Source organism: Pogoniulus pusillus, chromosome 3 (genome assembly GCF_015220805.1).
Source record: "Pogoniulus pusillus isolate bPogPus1 chromosome 3, bPogPus1.pri, whole genome shotgun sequence".
Taxonomy (NCBI): Eukaryota; Metazoa; Chordata; class Aves; order Piciformes; family Lybiidae; genus Pogoniulus; species Pogoniulus pusillus.
In genome coordinates, this window is record NC_087266.1 from 31,723,656 (window position 1) to 31,746,740 (window position 23,085).

Below are 23,085 nucleotides of genomic sequence, written 5' to 3' on the forward strand. Positions count from 1 at the left end.
GTTGTTCTGACAAGTTGACTTGTTCTGAAGCAAGATTCTGGTATAAGCAGGTGTATTCAAGTGGATGAAGTATGATATAGGCTTCCAAAGGTCATGCTTCTCTCAGGCTGCTTGAAGAAGGCAGTTTGGTTTTCCTGGGTTCTTTTTTCCATATATAAGGTTATACAATAGCAGGTAGCCTTAGAAAACAAAGCATGTGCATGTAAGGGTCCCTGCTCTCCACAGCTTGTAACATGGTGCATATGGAAACTTTTGGCCTACCTCACTTAGGAGTATGAAAGCACACAGCTAGAAGTGTAATTTGACATACCAGTAGTGCATGCAGAGAAGAAGCAGTCTATGATTCTATGATCAGTATATTACCTTCAAAGAATGCATATGTGTGGAAGGGAAAATAAGCAAATTGTGATTTAGTAGACAACTTTCTCTCCTATTACTAACAGAAAATGAAGCCTGACAGTGACCAGGAGGAAAATGAACTTGTGATCTTACATCTACGCCAGCTCTGTGAAAATAAGCAGAAAACACACATTCACATTGGTGAAACACCATCGGTAAACTTAGTTTTGCAATACTCATCTCCTTCCTCTCACCCTTTTAAAATGCAGCCTTGAATGCAGCAAGACCACTGCAAGATTTTGTTGGGGATAACTGAAGCTAGGTACTGTAATTAAGAGAGGACTGTGAAAGAGAAGTATTTTGATTTGATATTATAGTAGCATGCTCAGGATTTTCTAAGTTTGGAGGGCAAAAAGGGAGGATATAAAAAGCCAACCAACTATTTTGGGGTCTATATTTCTTTACAGTGTAAGGATACTTCATCTGTCCTTTTCCTTTCTCTTCGACCAGCTCTGACAGATAATTCTTTCTGCGGGGTAAAGGGATTAAGAGGGCACAGATTTCAATTTAAACTATGAACTTAACAAAGGAGATAGGTAACAGTATTGTTAAACTGATATGCTTTTGCGATGTAGACTTCAGAGATAGAATGTGACTTTAACAGTGTATTTTTTTTCTGGGTTTGATTTGTTTTTTCTTTATTATTTTGGGAAGATGTGTTTTTTGGTTTGTGGCTTTGTTTCCTTTATGGTGTTTTTATACTAAAGGCCAAGGGTGTGTTTATTACATAACTTGGATTGTCTCTAGTCTTTGGAGGTCTGCAATTGCAAAAAAGCATTGTCAAAGTTGAATTGTGTCCTTGCTCATTTCGACAGACCGTTTCTAACAGTGCGATTCCAGAAAGTACCACAAGTGGTGGCAGGTTTAAACTTGACGTTCTGAAAAACAAGGCCAAGAAATCCTTGACTAGCTCTCTGGAAAATATCTTCTCAAGGGTAAGATTAACAACTGATTGTCAGCAAGTCTCCCAGATATCCTTGACAGTAAAGACCTATCAGATTTTTTGTTTGCTTTTGGCCTCAGTCTGATAAATACTTAATGGAGCGATATTCCTGTTGTGAAATCTGAGGATTACAGCTGGCTCGATTGTGACTTAAATGTGCTAGAAACTTTGTGATAAGGCCACACTTACAGAGGGGGCAAAAAGGACAACTCTCTGCATAATGAACATCCATTTTAGATGGCAAGTGAGTTAGCTGAGCATTACCAGATGTGTTGCTTCAGAATGAAAAAAAAATGTTCAATTGATAGGGTTGCAAGATCCCATGAAGAGACACATTGTCTTTGCTCAAAAGTGACAGTAAATGTGCCTGCATAAACTGCAAATCATTTTGCTGTGAGAAGTGGTACCTCACCTCTTACAGCTAAAATTGCACATAGTAGTTTATAAAAATCTTTAGAAAGTAGTAGCAAAGTTGTCATTTTGCAGGGGAAAAAAAGCAATAGACTTAAAAAGTGAGTTGCTCTTCATTTTAGTGTTGCTAGCCAGATACACTGTGGAATTGCAGATAATAGGTGGAGCCCTCTTATATTTGAGAGCCTTTTAAAGAAGAAATCTGAATTGCAAGTTTTGTTTAGTGTCTCTTGCTCAGTAGGTAGAGTCCTGAAAGTGGCATGTAGAGGAGTATCTGAAGAAGGCTAAGTTCCTGGGATCTGATATGTCGTGGAGAAAGCATGATGATCTGTGAATATTTGGTATCAAGATCTGAATATAATTTGGATCAGTGAAATTAAGTTCCTTCTGCTAGTAATTTTTAAAAAATACCATGCTAAATCAAGGCCAAAGCTGCACTTGCCCAGCAGTAGTGGACATGTCATAAATTAAGCTGTAAATGTAGGATGATAGAGATATTCCCTATAAGGGAGGCAAAGTTTTATTTACGAGGGAGAATCCTTTGAGTTAAGATGAGGTGTGAATTTGATCTAGGACTGAAACTAGCATTAAAATTGCCCTGGTCAGATCTGACCTATGCTGTTTTAAACACTAGATACTTGGTTTGGGGCATGGGGTGGGGGGAGGGGAAGAAAGAGAAACAGTGATGACAGTCAGAAGATCTGGATAGTTTCAGCAGTCTTGAATATCATCAAATGGTGACAGCTACAGTCAAGCTTGTGCTGAGTCTGATTTCTTTTCCACATCTAAAGGACATGTGATCAGAACGTGATCTAGCTCTGACTGTGGGTCACTAACCCTGCAGTGGCTGTGGAACAGGCATACATCACTGGGAATAACCCAGTAAAGCAGCTTTGCCTTATATGGACATACTAGCACTCTGATCGTGTTAAGGAAGAATCATTCAGATGAAAGGCATTGCTTAAGCTGAAGAATTTCTGAAGGGAAATTGCTCATGTATTGTTTGCTTATATATATGTGTGTGTGTGTATGTATTAGTATACATATATATATATCAGTATGTAGATACACAGTATGTTCCTTCTTACCAGAGCCACTGTGACATGCTTCGTGTTATAGTACAAGGATCTACACAGTCTGTGATCGAGTTCAAGAGACAAGTGCACCCAAGTTAGAATTAGAGCCATTTGAAGTTAGGTATTGTAATGGTTTGGGTGTTCCCTGCCCCCCCATCTCCTTTGGAAAATCACCCAGACTAGAATCAGCGGCTCTGGAAATTGAATGAAGCTTTATATTTGCAGCTTAGCACAATATACAAGCAGGTATTTACAATATATACAGAAATATACAAGATAAAAATTAATACAGAAACACAACAGCCCTCCCAGAAACCTGAGTCCCCAGGAGGGCCTCCCAACCACCCTTCCACCTCCTTTCCACTCCTCTACCCTACCCCAGACTTTGCCTTATGTTTAAGGTAGTTTTGAGGGTCAGCCAGGGGGATTAGGAAGCAGATGGACTTAGTCACATAGATGGCAGGTTAGGTTAGAGAAGTGCAGCCTCGAAGCCCAGACAGCGACTCCCTTATCTATGTTTACATTTTTGTTCTTAGTCATCCCAGCAAGCCTATGAGCGCAGCAGACATCACCACTGTTTCCCTTTCACAGCCTGTAATCTAATTTTTCTCACCAAAGCATTCTAGCTAGCTTCAAGCTAGCACAGCTATTTATGAAGCAGATTTACTGCTGTTAGGAAGGTTGTCTCGTCTTCAACTTGAAGCTGCAGTAGGTCAGGAGCAGCAATATGTTATAGTGAACCATGATACAAACAACGTTGGTCTTTGCATATCCATTTAAAGGTTACACAATGAAAGGCTGAGAAACAATATGTTGCAGTGTTCCTCAGCCACTAATTATTGTATACAACGAGTAACTCTATGCGTTTGTTACCTACTGACTTGTGTTACACAGTGGATGTTTCAATAGTTCTTATTCTTCAGTGGTCAATTTCAACAGGCTTAATGCATCATGACTAATTCCTAAAGGTATTTAGGCACCAAATACCTATTCTAGAAGTGGGTTTTCCCTTCCTTAAGTCATCTGTGAATGTAATGGGATACTAATTATGTATGACTTTTCATCTTTACTTTAAAGTATATTTAGTAACAAAAGGACCAGGAAAGAGCTTCAGGTTTGTGGGTTTTTTAAAGTTGACATTCAGCTTTTTTTTGTTGGTTTGCTTGTTTGTTTTTGTAGACAAAAAGCTTTAAGCAAAAAGTCAGTGTATGCAGGGGAGCAACTTAGGCAGCCTCAATCTGAGCAGAATTAGAAATAAGTATGTAGTAATTAGATATCTAGGAACACTATAAGTGGATGGCTTCTTAGCTAGATAAATAGCATCAAGTGATACTTTTAGCTACTTGAAGGAGTAGCTACTTGCTACTCACTGTAGGAAAACATCTTGGGTTCTGTGCTCTGGCTTCACTCAGTCCCAGAGGAGTGTCACTCTTGTTTGTTTTTCTGGACTGATCTTACTTTTGTCAGGTTTGGACTGAAAACAGGCTGTGGCTTCCTAATGAGGTACCTCAGAAAAATAAACATAACCTCTGTCTGACCTCATGAACAGATTTTTTCCAGCCCATACTGCAATAGCCTGTTGTTGGTTTTTTTTTATTTGTTGGGTTTTTTTTTTTTGAACCAAAAAGCCCTTCTTACAGTGCCAAAAGTAAATTTCTAAGTTATCTCTCGTTCTCATTTTATTGTGAGAGTCAGTGAAGAGATACTTCAGGCAGAATATTCATCGGTAATGAGCTTAAGGGACACTCTTAAGTTTTGAAAATAAACCTTACTGGGAAAAAAGTAGACTAAATAAGTATTGCCAATGTGGACAAAACTTCTAATGAATTGCAAGCATACCAAGAGGATCTCTACAGTTTTTCTGGAGCCTAGACCATATTTCTAGGTACTGAAAGAAACTTCAAGCATGGGAAGTGTCCAGCACCAATGTTTCATAGGAGCTGAAAGTTAGAAGTGGAGGGTAGGCAAAAGTGTTGCCTTTTCCTATGTAACTAGATGACTGTTAACAAGTTTAACAATTGTTAACAAGTTTAGCAAAGATCTGTTAATGCTAATTTCTAGCAAATTTGCTTCAAGGTTATCTGCATTACAATTCAAAAGCCTTGTTTGTACCTGCTGCTTTTTGGCTGTTGCAGTCAGAGAATGTTTTTCTCCAATTCTGGTACTTCCACTACTTCTGCCCAGGTGGACTTAATTTTTCTGAAGTGCCTAGATAGTGGAATAGACTCTCTGAGATTGTAGTTTGTCAGGGTCATGCATTAGCTGCAATGCATCCACAGTACTTAAATCTGGAGCTTTTTGAATTTAACAGTTTAAGCCAACTCAGCTGTTCTGCCTCAAATAGATCATGAAATATGCAGTTGCTTCAGACAATAAAGCTGCAGATTTAAAACTCCTGGGAGCAAGGACAGGAAAGATACAGATTTGCCAGCAAAAGGTGCTGCTGCTTGTAAATTCTGCTGCTTGCTCCCATGATCTGTGGTCTTATGTCAAAGATGTCACGTGCTTGAACTGTCCTGTGTGCACCTGCACAGCTGTTGCCATATTTGCTTACCCTTCAGAAAAAAAAGAGGGAAAATGCCAGATGACTTGCCTTTTCTTCTTGCAGGGAGCCAACAGAATGCGAGGCCGCCTGGGAAGCGTGGACAGCTTTGAGCGCTGCAACAGCCTTGCTTCTGACAGGGTACGTAAGTAGCTTAGTCAAAACTGGCACATTTTCACGCAAGGATGTTAATGAAGCGTAAATGTGGCAGGCTGCTTTGATTTGAAGGAAGTAGCACGAAGCACGTCAGTTTACAAAACTTAAGTAAGAGTTTCCACTGGGAGGCAGAGTGTGTAAGAAAGCTGACATATATGCTGACTTGAAGCTTCAGCTTTTATCTATTGTTTGATTGCCAGTTCTTTTTTTTTCTACACTTCCCTTGCTTTTGCTAAAGCAGGGAATTTCTGAGCAGCTTCTGCCTTGTTTCACTGAAGCAATTTTAAAAGGTCATATCTCAACAAAAGGAAATGCTCTGAAGGTGAAGAATCCTTTCTGTAAGTAATAGCTGCTTTAGGGAAGTAAGAGTTTTTTTCTTACCTGAAGCGGGCTGTTGGGGATGCTGTGCGGGGGTGAGCGGGTGGAACTCGGTTCACTTTCTTTTTGTTTCCTGTTTTTAATGTTGTACCTCATATGACGATTGGGAGGATTGGTTGCTGGTTTTCCCAGGAGAAGAAGATTCTGTTAGGGTTTTCCTGCTACAGCTGCTCGTAAACTGACTGTGTAATAACAGTCTCTCTTCCAGGATATCACTGTGACGGTACAGGAAGTATGCTCGTGATATGTCGAGGAAACTAGCTAATGGCAGTTTCCCTATTCTTTTCAATTCCTATGTTTGCCTGAAAGAGCCACAAGTCCTGTAGCTGGAATGCCGATCACTGTGAGAGGATGCCTAGAATAATTAGTATGTTCTTTGCATTGTGTATATGTGTTTTTATTCCTCTCCTCTTTAAAGAAGGATGCTTGCTAGTTCAGATTAAATTATCAAAGGACGTCTGGGTTTGATGATAATTAGCATACAATAGGCCATGACCAAGAAGGGGGAGAGGCTGTGGTGCCCTGGTGTGGCGCATGGCCGATGGGGTTAGACCAGAGCTCTTGCAGGGCACAGAGCAGCAGGCCTTACTTCACCAGCACTTCCTTTCAGGACGCTTCACCAGGCGATTCCCCACCAGCGACTCCTCCGGCGTCCCCCGTGTCCTCAGCCTGGCAGCCGTTTCCCGAGGAAGACTCAGACTCTCCCCAGTTCAGGAGGCGTGCACACACCTTCAGCCACCCACCCTCCAGTGCCAGGCGGAGAATAACCTTTCAGAACGGGCGGTCCCAGAGTGTCCGGTCCCCGCTGCTGCGGCAGAACTGCGTTGAGGCAACAAGGTGAGTCAGGGCATGCTGTGCCCCATGTCTGCTGTATCCTGCAGTTTCAGTACACGAGCCTGGCCCGTGTTCTTTCTTATGAAAGCTGTTTCTGCACTGCTCTGGGATATATTTATTTATTTATTTTCATCCTGTCTTCTCTGCCCCGGAATTGTTCAGTGCTTTCCTTTAATTCTACTAATCCTTGAATTAGCCATTCAGGGGAAGCATCAGTCCAGCAAATCGATCGTCAGGTTGGATGCTGTCACCAATCTATTTATTTGTCTGCTTTCAGCTGAGCCTTTTTGGCAGTGTTGATAGTTAGGCCCTTTGGAAAAGAGACCTTTGCCACTCTTCACTGCAGATAGGTAACATGATAATTTTATGCCAGGATGAAAAAGGCACTGACAGCTTCAAGTATCTGTCACTGTGTTAGCCAAAGCTCCTAGAGTGTGTCCAGAATTAAAACTAGTAAGGAGTCTCAGTAATGGACTTAAGGATTTTAATCCCCCTCTACTGAATATGCAGTTTCCCTGTTTCTCTAGAACTTCCCTATGTAGCTTCTTTCCCTTTCCTCTTTGGAGACTCCAGCTATTAACAAGTGGAACACTGTTCCTTCAGGAGTTGCCTCAGTCAGAAGAGGTCCTCACTGTTAATTATGGGCCTCTAGTTGTACTCTCTCTGCCTCCATACTCACAACCTGCAGTACGTGGCCATGTAAACTCCAAAACATTTACAAGGTTCAGGCCCACATGACGTGAACTTTTCCTGTTGAAGGAGAATTTTCTCCAAACTACTAATCTCTTTCAGTGCAATTATTCTTTTTGTGGACTCCTTCTTAAAATGGCTTTAAGTAATAATTCTCACCTAGTTTGAAATGTCAATGTGAATTCCACACCAACTAGTAGAGAAAGGCAACACAAGTTTATTCTCTTTAAGATGCTGGAAGGGAGTGAGGGGCAAGAAACTAGCCTTGAACCACCTCTATTACATTGTGTTTCTGAAGAGATAAATAGCGTGGGTTTTACTAAGATAAACTTGAGTTGTTTTGGTTTGGTTGGTTTTGTTTTGTTGTTTTGTTTTTTTTTTTTTTTTTTCCCACTGACCATGTTGTATGCAAACAGGAAACCCTGACAGTTCAAACAGAAAAACTTGCTGACTTCACTTCTTTGTAATAACTTAGAAGAAGTTGCTGATTAAATGGCTTCGTCAGCAGATTTTCAGTCAAAACAGTTTGTAATAACTTGGTTCTAGACTCAGATTTTTGCTTTTGTCATTTTCTATTGAGGATTGATCAAAAACATTAAGTAAAAGAAACTAAATTAATTACTATATCCTCAGTGCTTGTTACTGTTACCTTGGGGATGTTTAACTGTGTAGTAGGACTATCTCTCATGATTTGAGCACAAGAATTGACCCAATAATCTAGCATTTAAATACTCTGCTTTCTAATGTGTTATAGCAAGACACATTGTTCACAAAAGCCAGAGGAAACTGAAGGGGGGAAATGAGATGGTTCATCTGAAGCAGATTTCTAAGAACATGTTCTAAATGTTACAGAGATTCTTTCTGTGAATTTGCTTTTAGCGTAAGTTTGGCTAAAGAAATAATATGGTCTGCTTCTTCTGCAATTGCACTGAGGTAGTTTTTGAAGGAAATGAACTGCAACAGCAAAGTCAGTATCATCAGGAAAACTGCTCAGTAGACTCGGTACGTTTTGTCTTCTGGGAAACAAAGTAACTAAGCCAAGATGAAGCTCTTGGCCAGTATCTTTAATCTGGATGTTTTGTTGTTGTACCCAAACCCATGCTGACCCATCTGCTATGTTCTCTTGTTGCCTGCACAGTCCTATTGGGGTTCGTCGCGCTCTCAATGAGAGTGAATCTGCATCATCTGGCCTCCCCTCCTCTGTCTCTGCCCCTTCTTTCCTGAAAAGCTTTTACCAGGGCTCAGGAAGGTTGCTCCAGCATTCAGAAAGTGACCTTTCAAAGAGGTGAGAGCATTGTCTCCTGCCTAGTTCTTCACTGCCACCAGCTTAACAACAGGATTCGTGATGCAATGCAGCACATGGGATCTCTTCCATGCTGCCTTGTGCTCCTGCATTTCTAACAGAATTCCTAACTCCTCAATGCATTTTTTTTTGGCAGAAAAAAAAGCCTGTTAAAGTTAGAGCCTTGTCTGCTGGCATCTAGTAGCCGTGAGCTATTTCCATTGCAGTGTTGCAAATCTCCTGCATTGGTTTATCACTTCAAGTGCTATTGTTTTTAGGAGTGCCACACCAATTTAACGCTTTCTGTGCTGAATGCAAACCAGCATGTGTTGCTGTGATTATTGCATGTGAAAATATCAAAAGAGAAACGTGAAGAGTGTGCAGTACTAATATGGGATGCTTGTGCATGAAGAAGGGGAAATGCCAAGTTAGGTGGGTGATGGTAGCTGTGAGATGCTTAGAGAGATTCAGCACATAACTTCCAGTTGAAGTGCAGAAGAGAAGAAGTGAAGATAAAAAAAGAGCTTTCTGCCATCAGTATAAAACTCTGAGTATAGGACTGGAAGTCACACTTCTCTTTCAGAATAGACTCTCCTTCAGAAAGGTGCTTGAGGAAACAGTGTAGGTTATTTTTCTGAAGCAGACCCATAGTGAATAAAGTGGAGCTGTAGTTTTGAACTTCATGATGTTGGGTTTTTTTTTCACCAGTTGCTGGCCTTTTTATTTCTCACCTGTCAATGGCAGCTTTTTCCTTCATCAGTCTCCTTGTTCAGTGAACCATATTTGTGTTTCTGGTACTCTTCATCTCTGAGTGTGCCCCTTTCCTAATTGTTCCCAGCAGACAACTGTGGAGTTGTAGAAGGTGCTTTTGTGGCAGTTTCTCACTGTAAAAATAACAGTAGATTACATTCTTACCAAAATCAAGTGTTGATGAGATATGGATTTGGGGAGTGTTAGGACTTCTAATACATGGGGATTTTAGTTGTGTAAGTTAGGTGTGAGAGTTTTTAGGGGTGGCAATATTTTAATCTCATGGAATGCAGTTTCATTACACATGGATTAATTTTCATCTCAATTCTAAAGCAGACTGTAAGAAATTACATAATGTTTATATATCAAACTAATGTGAGAGGCAGTTGAACTAAAGGTGGCTTTAAGATACAGTTTGAATTAGTTATCTTTAACAATTTAAAGGTTAGAATAAATACAAAGTATATATCTCCTTAAGAACATTGTATCCTACCTTGTCTCTTTCAGGCCTCTAATCTGTAATTGGTGTTCAGCATGCAGGCAAAAACTGTGATGTAGACACAACTGCAAACCACCTAGTAGAAAACTTCTACAGTTTAGGTTCATCCAACACAATAAACTTGTGGACAAGTGGGGTAAGGTGAGACATCCTTACAGGAAGATCACTGCATAGCCTTAGTGACAGTTGGCCCCACCTCTGTTCACACCTCAATTGCACAGCTTTTAAGAAGCATCACAGAATTACACAGAATCACAGAATGTTAGTGGTTGCAAGTGACCTCAAAAGATGATCTAGTCCAACTCCCCTCCTAGAGTAGGTCACAAAGGAACGCATCCAGGCAGGTTTTGAATGTCTCCAGAGAAGGACAAGTAAATGGTAAGTTGTCTAGATTCACATTTTAATGAAGAGATAATATAAACTAGTCTTTGCCTAATTCTTCTGACATCAAAGCCAGTCTTAGAAATACTTCACACTTTTGAAGAGGAAGTCACTTTAAGGTGCCACCACCTTTTTATTCAAGCACAAATGAATGAGGAATAAGCAGTGTATGTTTTTGAAATTTGAGAGAGGAGGTGGACATCTTGTTCAGTGTAGAAGTAGGCTTTTGGTATCACCTGTATAACCTTTATGTCCAATAATAGTTACTGTGTAAGTGAATTGGATGCCTAGATATTCCATTCCCTACTACGCTGTGGGAGCATTAGACTAAGTATCAGGTGAATTATTGAAGTTGAAATTAAAGAAACTGCTGAGTGCACAGCAGGGTGTACAGAGAGCCAGCCAAAAAGAAAAGAAAATTAACTGTCTCCTGAGGACTACCTCTCGTTTGGGTTCCAGTCCCAACTTTGTTTCTATGTTGCCTCTGGTTAGCAAACTTGGTTCAAACTGAGTAAGTGCCCAGGTCAGTTCACAGAATGTCAGGGGCTGGAAGGGACCTTGAAAGTTCATCCAGTCCAATCTTCCTGCCAGAGCAGGATCACCTATACCATATCACACAGGCATGTGTCCAAACAGGTTTTGAATATCTCCAGAGAGGGAGACTCCATAACCCTCCCCTTGGGCATCCTGTTCCAGGGTTCTGTCACCCTCACAGGGAAAAAAATCCTCCTCATGTTTACATTAAAGTTCCTATGCCTCAAATTCCACCTGTTGCCCCTTGTCCTGTCATTGGGCATCACTGAACAAATAGCCTGGCTCCATCCTCCTGGCAATCACCCTTTACATATTTATAAGCATTACTGAGGTCACCTCTCACTTTCCTCTTCTTTAAGTTGAAGAGCCCCAGCTCCCTCAGTCTCTCCTCTTAAGAGAGATACTCCATTCCCTTAATCATCTTTGTGGCTCTGTGCTGGACTCTCTCAAGCAGTTCTATGTCCTTCTTGAACTGTGGAGCCCATAACTGGACACAGTATTGCAAATGTGGCCTCACTAGGGCAGAAGTTTGTGTAAGCATTTGGATTCCATTAAACCTAACTTTCTGGATGGGGGCAATGTAGTTACTGAGTGTCACATTAAAACTGTACTTCAATGTCAGCTAATTGCAAGTTCTTGAGATATTACTGTTTCTGGAGTTATGTGTGCTAGTGAAGATACTATGTTTCGTTACAATAGAGTTTAAAATGTAAGATATGGAAATCTTAGAATGAGGAATAAATCCCAAAAGCCCATCTTATTTCTACTTAAATTTTTATAGAGTGCAGGTTTCTGTTATCATTTGTTCTTGAATCTGTATGAAAACTGTTGTGAAATTGGCATCTTGTAAGGTATAGATCTTGCTGGGAGCAGTTGGGCCTGAACTGTCATGGTAATGAAATTGCAGTAGCGAGGGTGAAATGTTGGTGTGTAGTTTGGTTCATGAAACGAGTACGACAGATACAGTCACAAAGAAGAAATGGATGAATAATATTAATATGGTAAGAATGATTTGGGTCATCCATCTGTCACTTGAACTGGCTGATGATGAATGAAAAATACTGTCCAAGTGATGGTGTCTGAATCTCTTTATACTTTCCCTGATTTAACTTGCAAATGTACCTTGTTCCATCATGTTTGGGAATGAGAGGGAGTTCAACATTTTTTTTGGTGTGCTTTTTCTTGTGACTTGGTTTATTGGTTGTTTGGTTTGTTTGCTGTTTTCCTTTGGCTGTTTATCACAGAATGAACCATCTTCTATCCCAGTAGGTTCAATGTCAGGTTTATTTAGCATTCTCCTGTGAGTGTAGATTAGGCTGGCAATGGTCCGCATAGCTGTGACTTTTCGCAGGAGTTCTGTGCAGTGCTTAATGTTGAACAAAAGCACATTAAAGAATGGGGGGGAAAACCTGTCTCGGTTCTTGTTTAAATTTTCCAGAGACTCAAATAAAGTTAATAGGACCAATAACAATTTATAAGATACCTTTCCCTCTTCCCCCTTCTTTCCCAAAGAAAAGGAATTAGATGTAGAGAAAGGAAAGGTAAAGTACGCCCAAATAAATAGTCTCACTTCTATTTGGAAGTTAAAAGAAGAAAAAAAAAAAAAAACCTTTAACAATAAATAACAGATATTTGAGGTAGGGAAGTTACAAAAGGTATAGAGAAGGGAAAACAAGATATGACATATATATATATGCAACCAGATTTGATGGCAGTGGTTTTGTCCGCCTCGTGGGATATGGCCATGTGGTAAAACAAAGAGTACCAGGAAACAGGATGGTGATGCTGGCAAGCAGGGAGGCAGAGCAAGAGACAAAGTAACAGGAAGTTCCTCTGTTGTTATAGGGATTTAGACAGGAAGTGGGAGGGGGCTAACTGCCACACCTGGTAGTGTTTGGACCCACCCCCAGGGAGGGATCAGGAGGACCTGGGGTCAGGGTCAAGACCACTTCCTCAGGAGGGTTAACCTTTTACAAAACCCCAAAGCAACAACAACAACAAAAAAACCCCAACCCTGCCAACACAGAGGTAAACAAAGAGAAATTTGAGAGCATGATCTAGTTGTAAATTTAATTTCTCTAATTTCTGTTTATTTTCTGGCTTTTATTCAGCAGCTACTCCTTAAAGCTAGGATACTGGAGAATCAGAGATTTTAATAGAAAAATAAAAGCAGCACTTTTGACAATGTGGCAGCCTTCAGCATAGGTTTGACTATGTCTCTGTTAATTGCATTGTTATGCAAGGATAATTTAAGCTGATTTATTGTCACTTGAATTTGAACAGATTGCTTTTTAAAAACAGCTTATTATTTTATGAAGAAGGTAAAATACTTGAGGTTGTTCTTTGAATGAAATAGCAGAAATTAATTATTCAGCATGAAAATATGTGACACAAGTGAAAACCAATAAAAAGCTGTAAACTGATCACAACTAGTTTCTCTTTCTTCCAAAGGAGAATAATACTTCATGTATTAGGCCTACATATACCATTCTGCCAGCTTAAGTCCTGAGAGTTGAAATATTAACTGTCTTTCCATACTTGATCTGGGGGATTTTGTACTATCGCAGCCTCCAAATTGCAAAGTAGGTCAAGTTGATTCAATTGCCATTTAGAGCAATCAAGAGAAGAAATTGAAATGAAAGCAAAGTGTAGAAGAATTCAAACCTTGGCATGAGCAGCAAGAGTATTTATTCTCAGGTCACTTGACTTGCATGGACTCAAGAGCAAGGTAATTCAGGTAAGTATTGTGTAGAGTTCACAAGAAACTGGGTAGCTTTGTAGATTTGAATATCAGCCTTTAGAAACATTTTTAAGAACTGTTTGGCAAGCATTTAGGTAACTGAAACCAAGCAATTAGCTTTTATTTCACTTTCCTTTTTTTTTCTTTTCTCTAGAGCTAGCTGGCTCGTCTTCTTACTATACAATGTCTAATACACCTGTGAATGGGATGATGCTTTGATGAAACTGAGGTGCAGTTACCTGAGATACACAGCTTAGATGAACAATGTTCTGTACTCTCGAGTGCTTCAGTTATTGTTTCTAAAGGCTTAAGGATGAAAGTAGAGGCTGAAATATTTGAGACATCATATTGAATTCATAGGTTTTCACTTTCTAATGCATACAAGCTGAGGAATGCATTTTGATTTCTGTGTTGGGATAGGACCATAGCCTAAGTAGCCTTATGGAACGCCTTTATTCTTCGAGCTGAACTGTGAGGCTTAAATATTATATTGTATAATTTTCCAAGCTGCATGGCAGGGAAATTAAATTCTGAAAACAGAAAGTAAAAATATATATATATCTATCTATTTTATGGAATTCCTCCATCTGACTATTTGGCTTTGCCCTTTCATATGTCTGTTTTACCAAGCTGAAATATTCTGGTGTAGAAGCTGTACCATAATCTAGTTGTTATTTTCTGGAAATAAATAAATAAAGCAATTAAATTCTTGCAGGCATGTCCTGGCTTGCAAATCAGCTCTTAAATGCATAGTTTGTTGTGATTTTATATATGGCCACTTCTTAATTTTTAGTGCATTGATGCATTTCATCCTGCTCAGTTGTTGCTAGATTGCAGCAGGACAGAAATGTGTAGAAAGCAGCTACATTTTTTACTTCTTGGTGGCTATGTCACTGAATAACCCAAGAAATACTCATCTTCTTCTTTGCCTCAGGATCTAGGTTCTATAATGGATAGTTTATAGAGCAGTTCAAGATTTCTGGAGTTTGAGGTAGCAAGTTTTTGTTAAGGTGGAAGACATAATTATAATTTGAAATTAATAATTGGACTGTTTCTGCTAGTTGACTTGGCAGCCATGTAGATATGTGAGCCTGTGTGTTATCAAAACAGAGTCTTAAGGATTCTTAAGGGTTGTTCTCATGAGTATTTTAAGCTCAGTTTCAGTGCCCTGATAGGAAAGTCATGAAAGTCTCTTATTTTCTGAGGCTGGAAAGTAGCGTAGTAGAAGCACTCTACTGTGCTTTCAGTAGTAAACTCCATTTTAGTTACCGTTGTTTTGGAGTTACTTTTGCTCATGGCCTCTCTGCTCACATTAATAAACCTCCTGATTTTGCGGGCAGTTGGTAACTGATGATGAATACACTTTTTTCTTTAGCCCCACCCTGTTTGGAGGAAGTGTATGAGGTGGTGTTAGCCTGTGTGAGCAAAGCACCTACCTGCCTGACTACCTTAAAACCTGAAGTAGTCTTGCAGATATGACCAAGAGTAAAGCACGACAGTTAAATTTAGGTATAAGAGATGATAAAGTCTGGGGACTAAGTATTGTGCAACTGCTGTTTCAAGGTGGGGAATATGTAACAGTCAACTCATGCTTTTTGCACCAACCTTCTGAACCATTTCATCACAAGACAGGAGACGCTACCATTTTACTGTGACTACTTCCTGCTTTTACTCTGTTGGGGTATTGGTTCACACCTTCAGTTCTGGTGTTAAGATAGGCTTTTTCTGTCTGTCTTGCTTGACATGAGGATATTTTCTTTCCTTTTCTTCCTAGATCTTAATGTTTTCACAGGTGGCCTTGCCTTCCATTGAATATGGCAAGGTGTGCACCTTTATCCTCTGCAAATCTAATCCATCCTGTTGTAAATTCTGTTACTCAAATACATAAGCAGCTTTGTTTCATACCCTACTCTAAGTTGAACACATTTCCTAGGACTGTGTGTGTGTTTGGGGGCACACTAGCTAAATGTAGGTGTTTACACATAGCAATAGAAAGGAAGTTTTCATTCCCTTGTTGGATAGCTTCTATTTGGTAAGCCCTGGAATGACTCCTTTTGTTTGTGTTCTAGCATGTGATATGCAAGATCTGAAATAGTGAGAAGTAGTTTTGTTTCTTTTTTTTTATAGGAACACAAGTTATAAAATGATTAATATATCCAAACTCTATACCTAGTTTTGAAGAGTTGTTGAATTTAAACACCTCTAGAAAACAGCACCTCTAAATTCCAAATTAGTTTTGTAGTCCGTGTTTAGGTAGCACAAGCAGTGGTTAGCCCATCGCCAAAGACCTAGGACAGTTAGCCAAAGAAAATGTCACAGGGTTTTCTGGTACTGTTACAGTGCCAGGTGGTAGTCTCCTGAGACCACCTACTGATAGTATGATGCATAGGGAACTGAGGCACTCAGATCTAAATTAGGAGTAGAGAGTAATTCAGACTGGTAACACCCAGGGCTCCCAGCCTGTAGCACTCTTCTTAGATTAGAGCAGGGGTAGCGCCTAAAGCTGGGTAGGTGAGCTTGAAGACATAATTCTTTCTCTGTCAGGAAATGGAAGCAGGGGCTGAAGTCTGTGTATGATAGCGAATCTAATTTTACTCACTGTGGCTTACAGATGCCAGGCAGTTGTTGAAGTCACCAAAAAGGCAAGTTCTAGCTTGGTGGATTATCATTCAGCACAAAGTATATGATGTGAAAAAGGTTGATTGAGATGGTGTAGCTGATAGGCTGATGTAGCTGAAACATGTATGTATGAAGATGACTCTTGCAGATCTCTCCTTTTGTGCAAGTCAGATGTGGAGAGATGGCCTGCATCTGGCAGGCAATGTTATCATTTGCAACTGACTTAACCACTGAAAGCGGAGTGAACACTTAACGTTCTGGGCTTCCTTTCATGTCACTCTTTTTAGGGACTTGAACTGAAGCATGGAGATTACTCATAGGGTGCTGTGTTGATACAACATTTTTCCATGTGATGAAGCTGCAGATGCAGCTCCTTGTTTGATGCTCATTTCCTGAGAAACCTTTAGTTGTGTGTTGCACTCTTGACATTGCATGGACTGATTTGCGGTAGATAATTGATGTACTCATTACTATTGCACCTGTGTTACTACCACCACAAACGCAAAGTGCTGAAGTGTTTCTGAAAGTAGCTCAAGTATTTACAAATGTACTTTCATCTGACAGTAGTCTGTAGAGAGGTTAGCTTGGTGTCCTCTTAAAATGACCTCCCAGTAAAGCTTCCCTGTATCTTCTCCTTTCCTCTTCCAGAAACAAAAGGTACTGTTAAAATGACTGTGTAAATGTATTTGTGCATGGCAACTGAGGGAGGAGATAAGCTCTCTTCCAGTCATTGTGGTAGGAGTTTGCAAAGACTCTCTTCCTTCATCTGGAGATGCTAATGAAACATGAAGACATTTGACCCCATTTGTGTGAGCGCTGAAGCGTAGGGCAGAGACTGCATGAGAAGGCTAGAAGTGTTGCCTCCAACATTTGCCTGTGAGCTCACTGTTCCATTTAAGATGGCGCTAAATGGAGCATTATGCTCTGCTAAAGCAATATCTGTGCTTTTCAGGGTATTGCATCGTTATCAGCTCTTTAAGACTAATGTATGGCAAACCAAAATCCATTACTCTCTATTTCAGAGGTGAAATATTACTATGTTTTTCTTTTAGCTCCTCAGAAAGTTTAGCTTTTATTCTGAGCTTCCAGCTGAGCACTGTATGAATGCTATGAATTCTTCCTAGTGGTATATGGTGCAGACTTCACAGCACTTTTGTTACAAGGAAACAATTGGGCACTTCTGTAGTCAAGGAGAACCTCACACAGCATGCTCTGCCTTCTAAAACTTACCAGCAAATGCTCCTGCAGGTTTGGTTGTATGTTAGACAGAATTAATAAAGACTTTTAAAATTATTTTGTTTCCCCTGCCAAGATAACTGACTTTGATCACTGTACTTGCTTTTTCTTTCCTTCAGTGATGGGGATGGAAAGAAAAGAACATCAACCATCTGCAGCAGTGAATCTCTAAATGCTGTGGGGGCAACGCTTACACCTCGCCGCATTTCCTGGCGGCGGAGAATATTCCTGCAGGTAGCTTCACCTATGAATAAATCTCCTGCCAAGATGCAGCATCCAGGTCTGTGTGTGCTTCTAAAGAAAATAAACAAGCAGATTTTACTGAATAGTTATTACTATAGTGAGCTACAATATGTGAAAATATGAAAGGGAGAAGTGGATCAGCTCAATAACAATATTCTTGCTAGAACCTCGCTAGAGAGTGTGCTTAGATGGCTTTAAATCTTTGCTTTGAACAAAACATTCTGTCATCAAAATCAAGTGAATTGCAATCTGCTGTGGCTGTGCAAGTAGATGAAGAACTGCCTTTTGCTGACAAAGATAACCTCTTTAAGAGTTAGCAAATTTTTACCCTAGCCTGTTTCCGTAACAGCAGCGTTTGCAGAAAATAGTACATTTTCTGCCTTGTCCTTATGCTGCACATACAATACCTGTTTATATGTGTCAATATTTCATATAGCTGTAGTTCATTTAAGGGAGCAATATCTGAAATCCTGCTATGTTGATAAAGTCCTGTTGTCAGAATTCACAACTGTAGGTAAATGACAGACTCGATACTTAGTTACCATAAAGTGCTATAGCACTGTCTGTAGTGCAGCTTAGCAGATGGGAAAAGTTACTTTTATTATAGAACCTGTGGTAAATCACAGCAGTGAATAAGCTCAGCTGTAAGGGAGACTTTATGTATAACTTCCTCTTTGTAACTGCTAGAAGATAGCAGGGAAAAGGGTTGAAATAGTGGTTCATTTAAATATGCATTTAAATTAGCTTTGGTTCATTTAAATACGACTTTAGTTCATTTAAATGAAAGGAATTCTCTACTGTTGAAGTGAGTTTTCTATGTGTTTGGAATCGACAGCTCACTGCTGAGTGTGAAGGACATTTTTAGTTTTGCTATGACTTAAATTTTGTGACATGTCAAACAATTTGAGTTTCCCATAATAGCTTTCTGATTCTTTTGCAGATGATCATGATGGAAATGAGTTATTACCATTATCTCCTCTTGCTCCACCCCTGGAGGAGGACCCACTTGCTCTAGTACTGCAAAATGAAGATGGTCCCGATAAAACTGGAGAGAGGAAAAACTCAGAAGAACTACAAAGTTTGTGGAGAAAAGCCATCCATCAACAAATCCTTTTGCTCCGAATGGAAAAAGAAAACCAGAAGCTGGAAGGTTAGCCATTTAGCAAATACCCCTAAAAACTTACTACAAATGCTGCTGCCTGAAGCTGAAAACTCCACTGGTGTTGGGCACCTCGAAAAGGCAGACTGTTCTCTAATATTTTGGCTAACATTGCTAGAAAAAAATTGCGTTTGCCTAGATGCATCTCACTGTCTACCAGATTCTCTGTCTACTTGCCATCTCTTAATGCATCACCTTAATTAAAGAAGAAGGTGATAACTTTTCCTTTTTTAAGTGGATGTTAGACAAAGCTTGCTACAGTCTATGTTCAAGCTTATTTAAGTCTAGGAATTCTAATGTGGACACATAATAATAGATACTGTGTGAACACTTAGGTATGATAAACCTTACTCTTTATATCTCTTTTCAGTTCTTTGCAGCACGTGACATTTCTGTCCAGCCTTTCTGTTCTTCATTAACCATATCACAGTGATAGTCTATAGATCTTTGAATCCAGATGTGATTTTTGAGCAACTGTCTCTTTGAGGTCTCTGAGAAAGTTCTGTTATCAGAAGACAGGCACTGTACACTGAAAATTCAGTTCGGTTTTGGGGGAATCTGAAGTTGACCCATCTGAGTTGTCAGCTGCCTGAGGTTCTGACTAAGATATTTTATTATGACTTGTCAAGACTTAGACAAATAAAAGATAGGGTGCAGTGTCTATCCTAGCATACAGAAGTTATTAATTAAAATAGACTAATAGCTTTTGGTGCAAGTTAAAAAGAGATCTCAAGTGTCCTCTGCAATTGCTGCCTTCATCTTCTCCTATGTATCTGGTAGTCTGAATCTTCAAACAAAACATAATGATCTTTTTAAGGTCAGTTAACTCCTTTTCCTTCTTCAGTGGTATTTACTGAGAAGGCAGAGAGAGTAAAGACAAAAAACAGCAGGACAAAAATCTTTCTATGTGCCTACAAGCATACATCCTTGGATGTATTCCCTACACAAGAAGCGTATTTCTCTGTGCATTCTCTCTACAGTTTGTTTCCCTGTTGACACACACTTCTGAGGAAACTCCTAGATTCATAGGGAACATCTACAGACAACTCTGTTTTCACTTCAGCCAAAATTTCAATTTATTGTTTTAGCGAGCAGTTACTCTACTGTAGTGGGGTGGGGAAGCTGGACATCCTTTGTAGTGACTAATTTCATGTTACTCTCTCAGGTAGTATGAACTGCTGAGGGACAAACTTTTTTTCTGTACCTGCCCTGAGTGGCTGGAGGTACTGAAAAGTGTTGTTAGTCTAATTCCTTAAGACTCAGTTACTTCCATTCTGTAATGGCTATATAGAAAATAAGTTCTGACTACAGAATGGTTTGTGGTGAAAACAGAAGTGTCAGCAGTGGTGACTCCAAACTGTCCCTCATCTGCCAACCCACATCTTGGGTTTTGCTCCAAGAAACACGTCTCCAGTCTTACATGCAGGTTCATAAGTACTGCTAGTGAAACTCTTGCTCTCACTAAGGAAAAATCATCATCTTCTTTTCAAAAGGTGAAAACTAAGCTTTCTTAAGATCTGTCTTTAGGTTACAGTGGGCTACTGTAGCACAGGCCATTTTATGGACAGGAGATAGATTCTAAACAAGTGATGATAGATTCTAAACTGATAGATCCTAAACAAGTGATGGTTCAATCAATGGCTGACATCCTGGCCTACAATTAAATGTAGATCTCACAGATGGGAAATGTGACTATAGAAATGCAGCCATTTATTTTCTTCAAGCCAGGTTCTTAGCTGTGGATTTATTCAGCTGTATGTTATTGGCTTAAGACTGGAATTGCTGTGGACTCCAGAGGTGCCTTTCAGCCCCTAACATTTTGTAATTCTGTGAATTGTTTTTAGTGGTGTTTCTGTTAATGTTTTGTTGATTTTTATGTACAAAATATTAATAGAAGCTCTTTTCCTATCCCTTCTGCTGTCGAGGAGACTTGAATGCTATTAGTTTTTTGTCTTACAGAAGGTAAGTTCTGTGAATTGCACAAATCAGATTTTTTTTTTTCCCTTAGAGCTGCACACTGCTTTTTTCTAGTAGATGACCTAGAAATACAAGAACTAGAAAAAGTTGCAGGCCATCTAGCAATGATTTGGAAAATTTTCAACAAGTATAGCTACAAGGGTGACATAGAAGGTAGGTCAAGTATGATCAACAGGCAAGTTGTTGACTTTCACAAGAGGTAACTGCAGAGCCAAAGTACCATTAATGAATGATCATCTGTGCATTTAATCCTGGAGTGTGTTGTCACACTGAAATATTTTATTATTGTCTTGGATCTGTTGCATACTGCTTATGAGAGTGAGCATCCTCAGATGAAATCATACAGCAGTTGGGTAGCACTTAAAGTTAACCCTGTTTCAACCACGAATTCTTACGGTGAGATCACATTTACATTTTTATGGAAGTGTACTGTAGCTTGCAGAACATTTGTTCCTACAGGACACCCTATAGTCTGGAATAGATACAGCCTCAGAGATGTAGCATGCATCTTTGGAAATCTTTTGTCACTTACAGTTTTTGAGTGGGCTAGGCAGTGGACTCATCCAATATTGGCTGTATCCAAAATAAGATGATTAGGTGAAGGAAGTGATTCTCTTTTCTTGCAGGGCATATAAAAACATGAGTGAGAGCTTGCTTTCACCTAGAGATGATGGTGGGGCAGGGGTTACATCTGTAAGAGGAAGGAGACTTCTGCAAGAAGGAAGTAATATGTGCCAGTTGAGAGAAAATCATGATAAATTTGACTGCAGCTGTTGGAGATCATGTTGTGAAATGTAGAATTCAGTCCAGTTGTAATTAAACCTGTATTTTTAAACTCAGACGCATTCAGTTTTGATTCCAATTTTCTACATGAGTTCTATGAGGAATTGGAGTATTTTTCAGCATGCATGATACACAAAATAAAATAACCACAGTTTTCTCAGTAATGGAAATGAAAGCTGCTCCTTCATGAATTCCAGGATACTTTGTGCTGCGTAGTGCTGGGCAGCAAACCTTTCAAGTTTACAGCAGCATGACTTCTGTGCTTCAGCATAGATGGTTTGTTTTGAGTCATTCTGTTTACTGCTAGTCTGCATGATGATGCCAGGATGCAGTGCCAAGAGCTCCTATCACTCTCTTAGGGGACATGTGAAAACTGGAACCAGTGTAACCAACTTCAGTTTGGAGGACTTGTCTGGCTTACTTGTCTAAATCTCTAACTTAAACATTCATGTTTGGGACTTTCCATACTAAAACAATTGTAATGTGCAATATAAACAAGAGAAAAATGATCAAAGATGTTTTTGCAGTTGGAAAAAGAAGCCAATGTGGTGAAGTTGACTGTGTTAAGTGGGTTTTCCTTCTTACTCCAAGCCTCAAGAAATGCTTTCATGTATTTCATGAATTAGTAACGTTCATGGCCTAATAACAGTAGTTAAATTGTTACCTGCAGCATTTTATGATGAAAGACTGGCCTCATCTCAGCTCACAATTGATAAATTGTGGAATGTGTATTTATCCCTAGTCAGATTAACCAGGTAGATATATCTAACTTGGGTGGGTTTTGCATACTTGATGTCTCTTGCGATTTTCTAATGTTCTGGCTTTCTGTGTGCTCTTCCTTTGTGTTCTGTGCTCTAGCAAGCAGAGATGAGCTCCAATCAAGAAAAGTGAAACTGGATTATGATGAAGTTGGTACCTGTCAGAAAGATGTCATAAATGTTTGGGATAAGAAGTTAATTAACTGCAGAGCCAAAATCCGATGTGACATGGAAGATATTCATTCCACTTTGAAAGAAGGTATTTATGTAGGACAGCTTTCAGCTATGAAGTCTAAAGATTGAGGTTTGGGGGGTTTTTGGTGTTTTGTTTTGGGTTTGTTTTTTTTTTTTTTGTGGGTTTTTGGGGTTTGTTGTTGCTGTTTTTAAATGTATTTATTCCCTTTTGCTACCAAGAAGAATGTGCCAGCAGTACACTTTTTCCAGTGGTGCAAAATCACAAAGTAATTACCTTCTTTTTGTAAATTTACCCACCTCCTGCTGCCAAGCAGAAAATAGGTTCTGCTGCGTCTGCAGCTTAGAATGTGAGCAATGCAGAAGCACGTACAGTCATGCTCATGAAAGTAATGCCTTTTGCCCATGTATTATTATATCAAAGACTGCATCTGGAGCTTCTGTAGCTAACACTGTGACCTTCTGGTTTTTGATCTGTAGTTCTTATCCAACTGACTTGTGAG

The 23,085-nt window shown here is 39.6% G+C and overlaps 1 protein-coding gene across 4 annotated transcripts in view; it reads left to right on the forward strand.

The window, feature by feature from the left end:
* The window catches only part of TBC1D4 (TBC1 domain family member 4), a 133,029-nt gene that overhangs the window by 91,058 nt on the left and 18,886 nt on the right, over positions 1–23,085 (forward strand). The window contains exons 7-14 of one of the 4 annotated variants that reach the window (XM_064174011.1): positions 444–554; positions 1,215–1,334; positions 5,438–5,512; positions 6,516–6,742; positions 8,568–8,714; positions 17,590–17,750; positions 18,654–18,863; positions 22,491–22,649. In XM_064174011.1, the coding sequence (XP_064030081.1) occupies positions 444–554; positions 1,215–1,334; positions 5,438–5,512; positions 6,516–6,742; positions 8,568–8,714; positions 17,590–17,750; positions 18,654–18,863; positions 22,491–22,649 (1,210 nt within the window). Of the gene's footprint in view, positions 1–443; positions 555–1,214; positions 1,335–5,437; positions 5,513–6,515; positions 6,743–8,567; positions 8,715–13,461; positions 13,613–17,589; positions 17,751–18,653; positions 18,864–20,752; positions 20,835–22,490; positions 22,650–23,085 lie in introns of those variants that run through there. The other 3 variants (XM_064174020.1, XM_064174029.1, XM_064174037.1) reach the window with 3 other exon arrangements.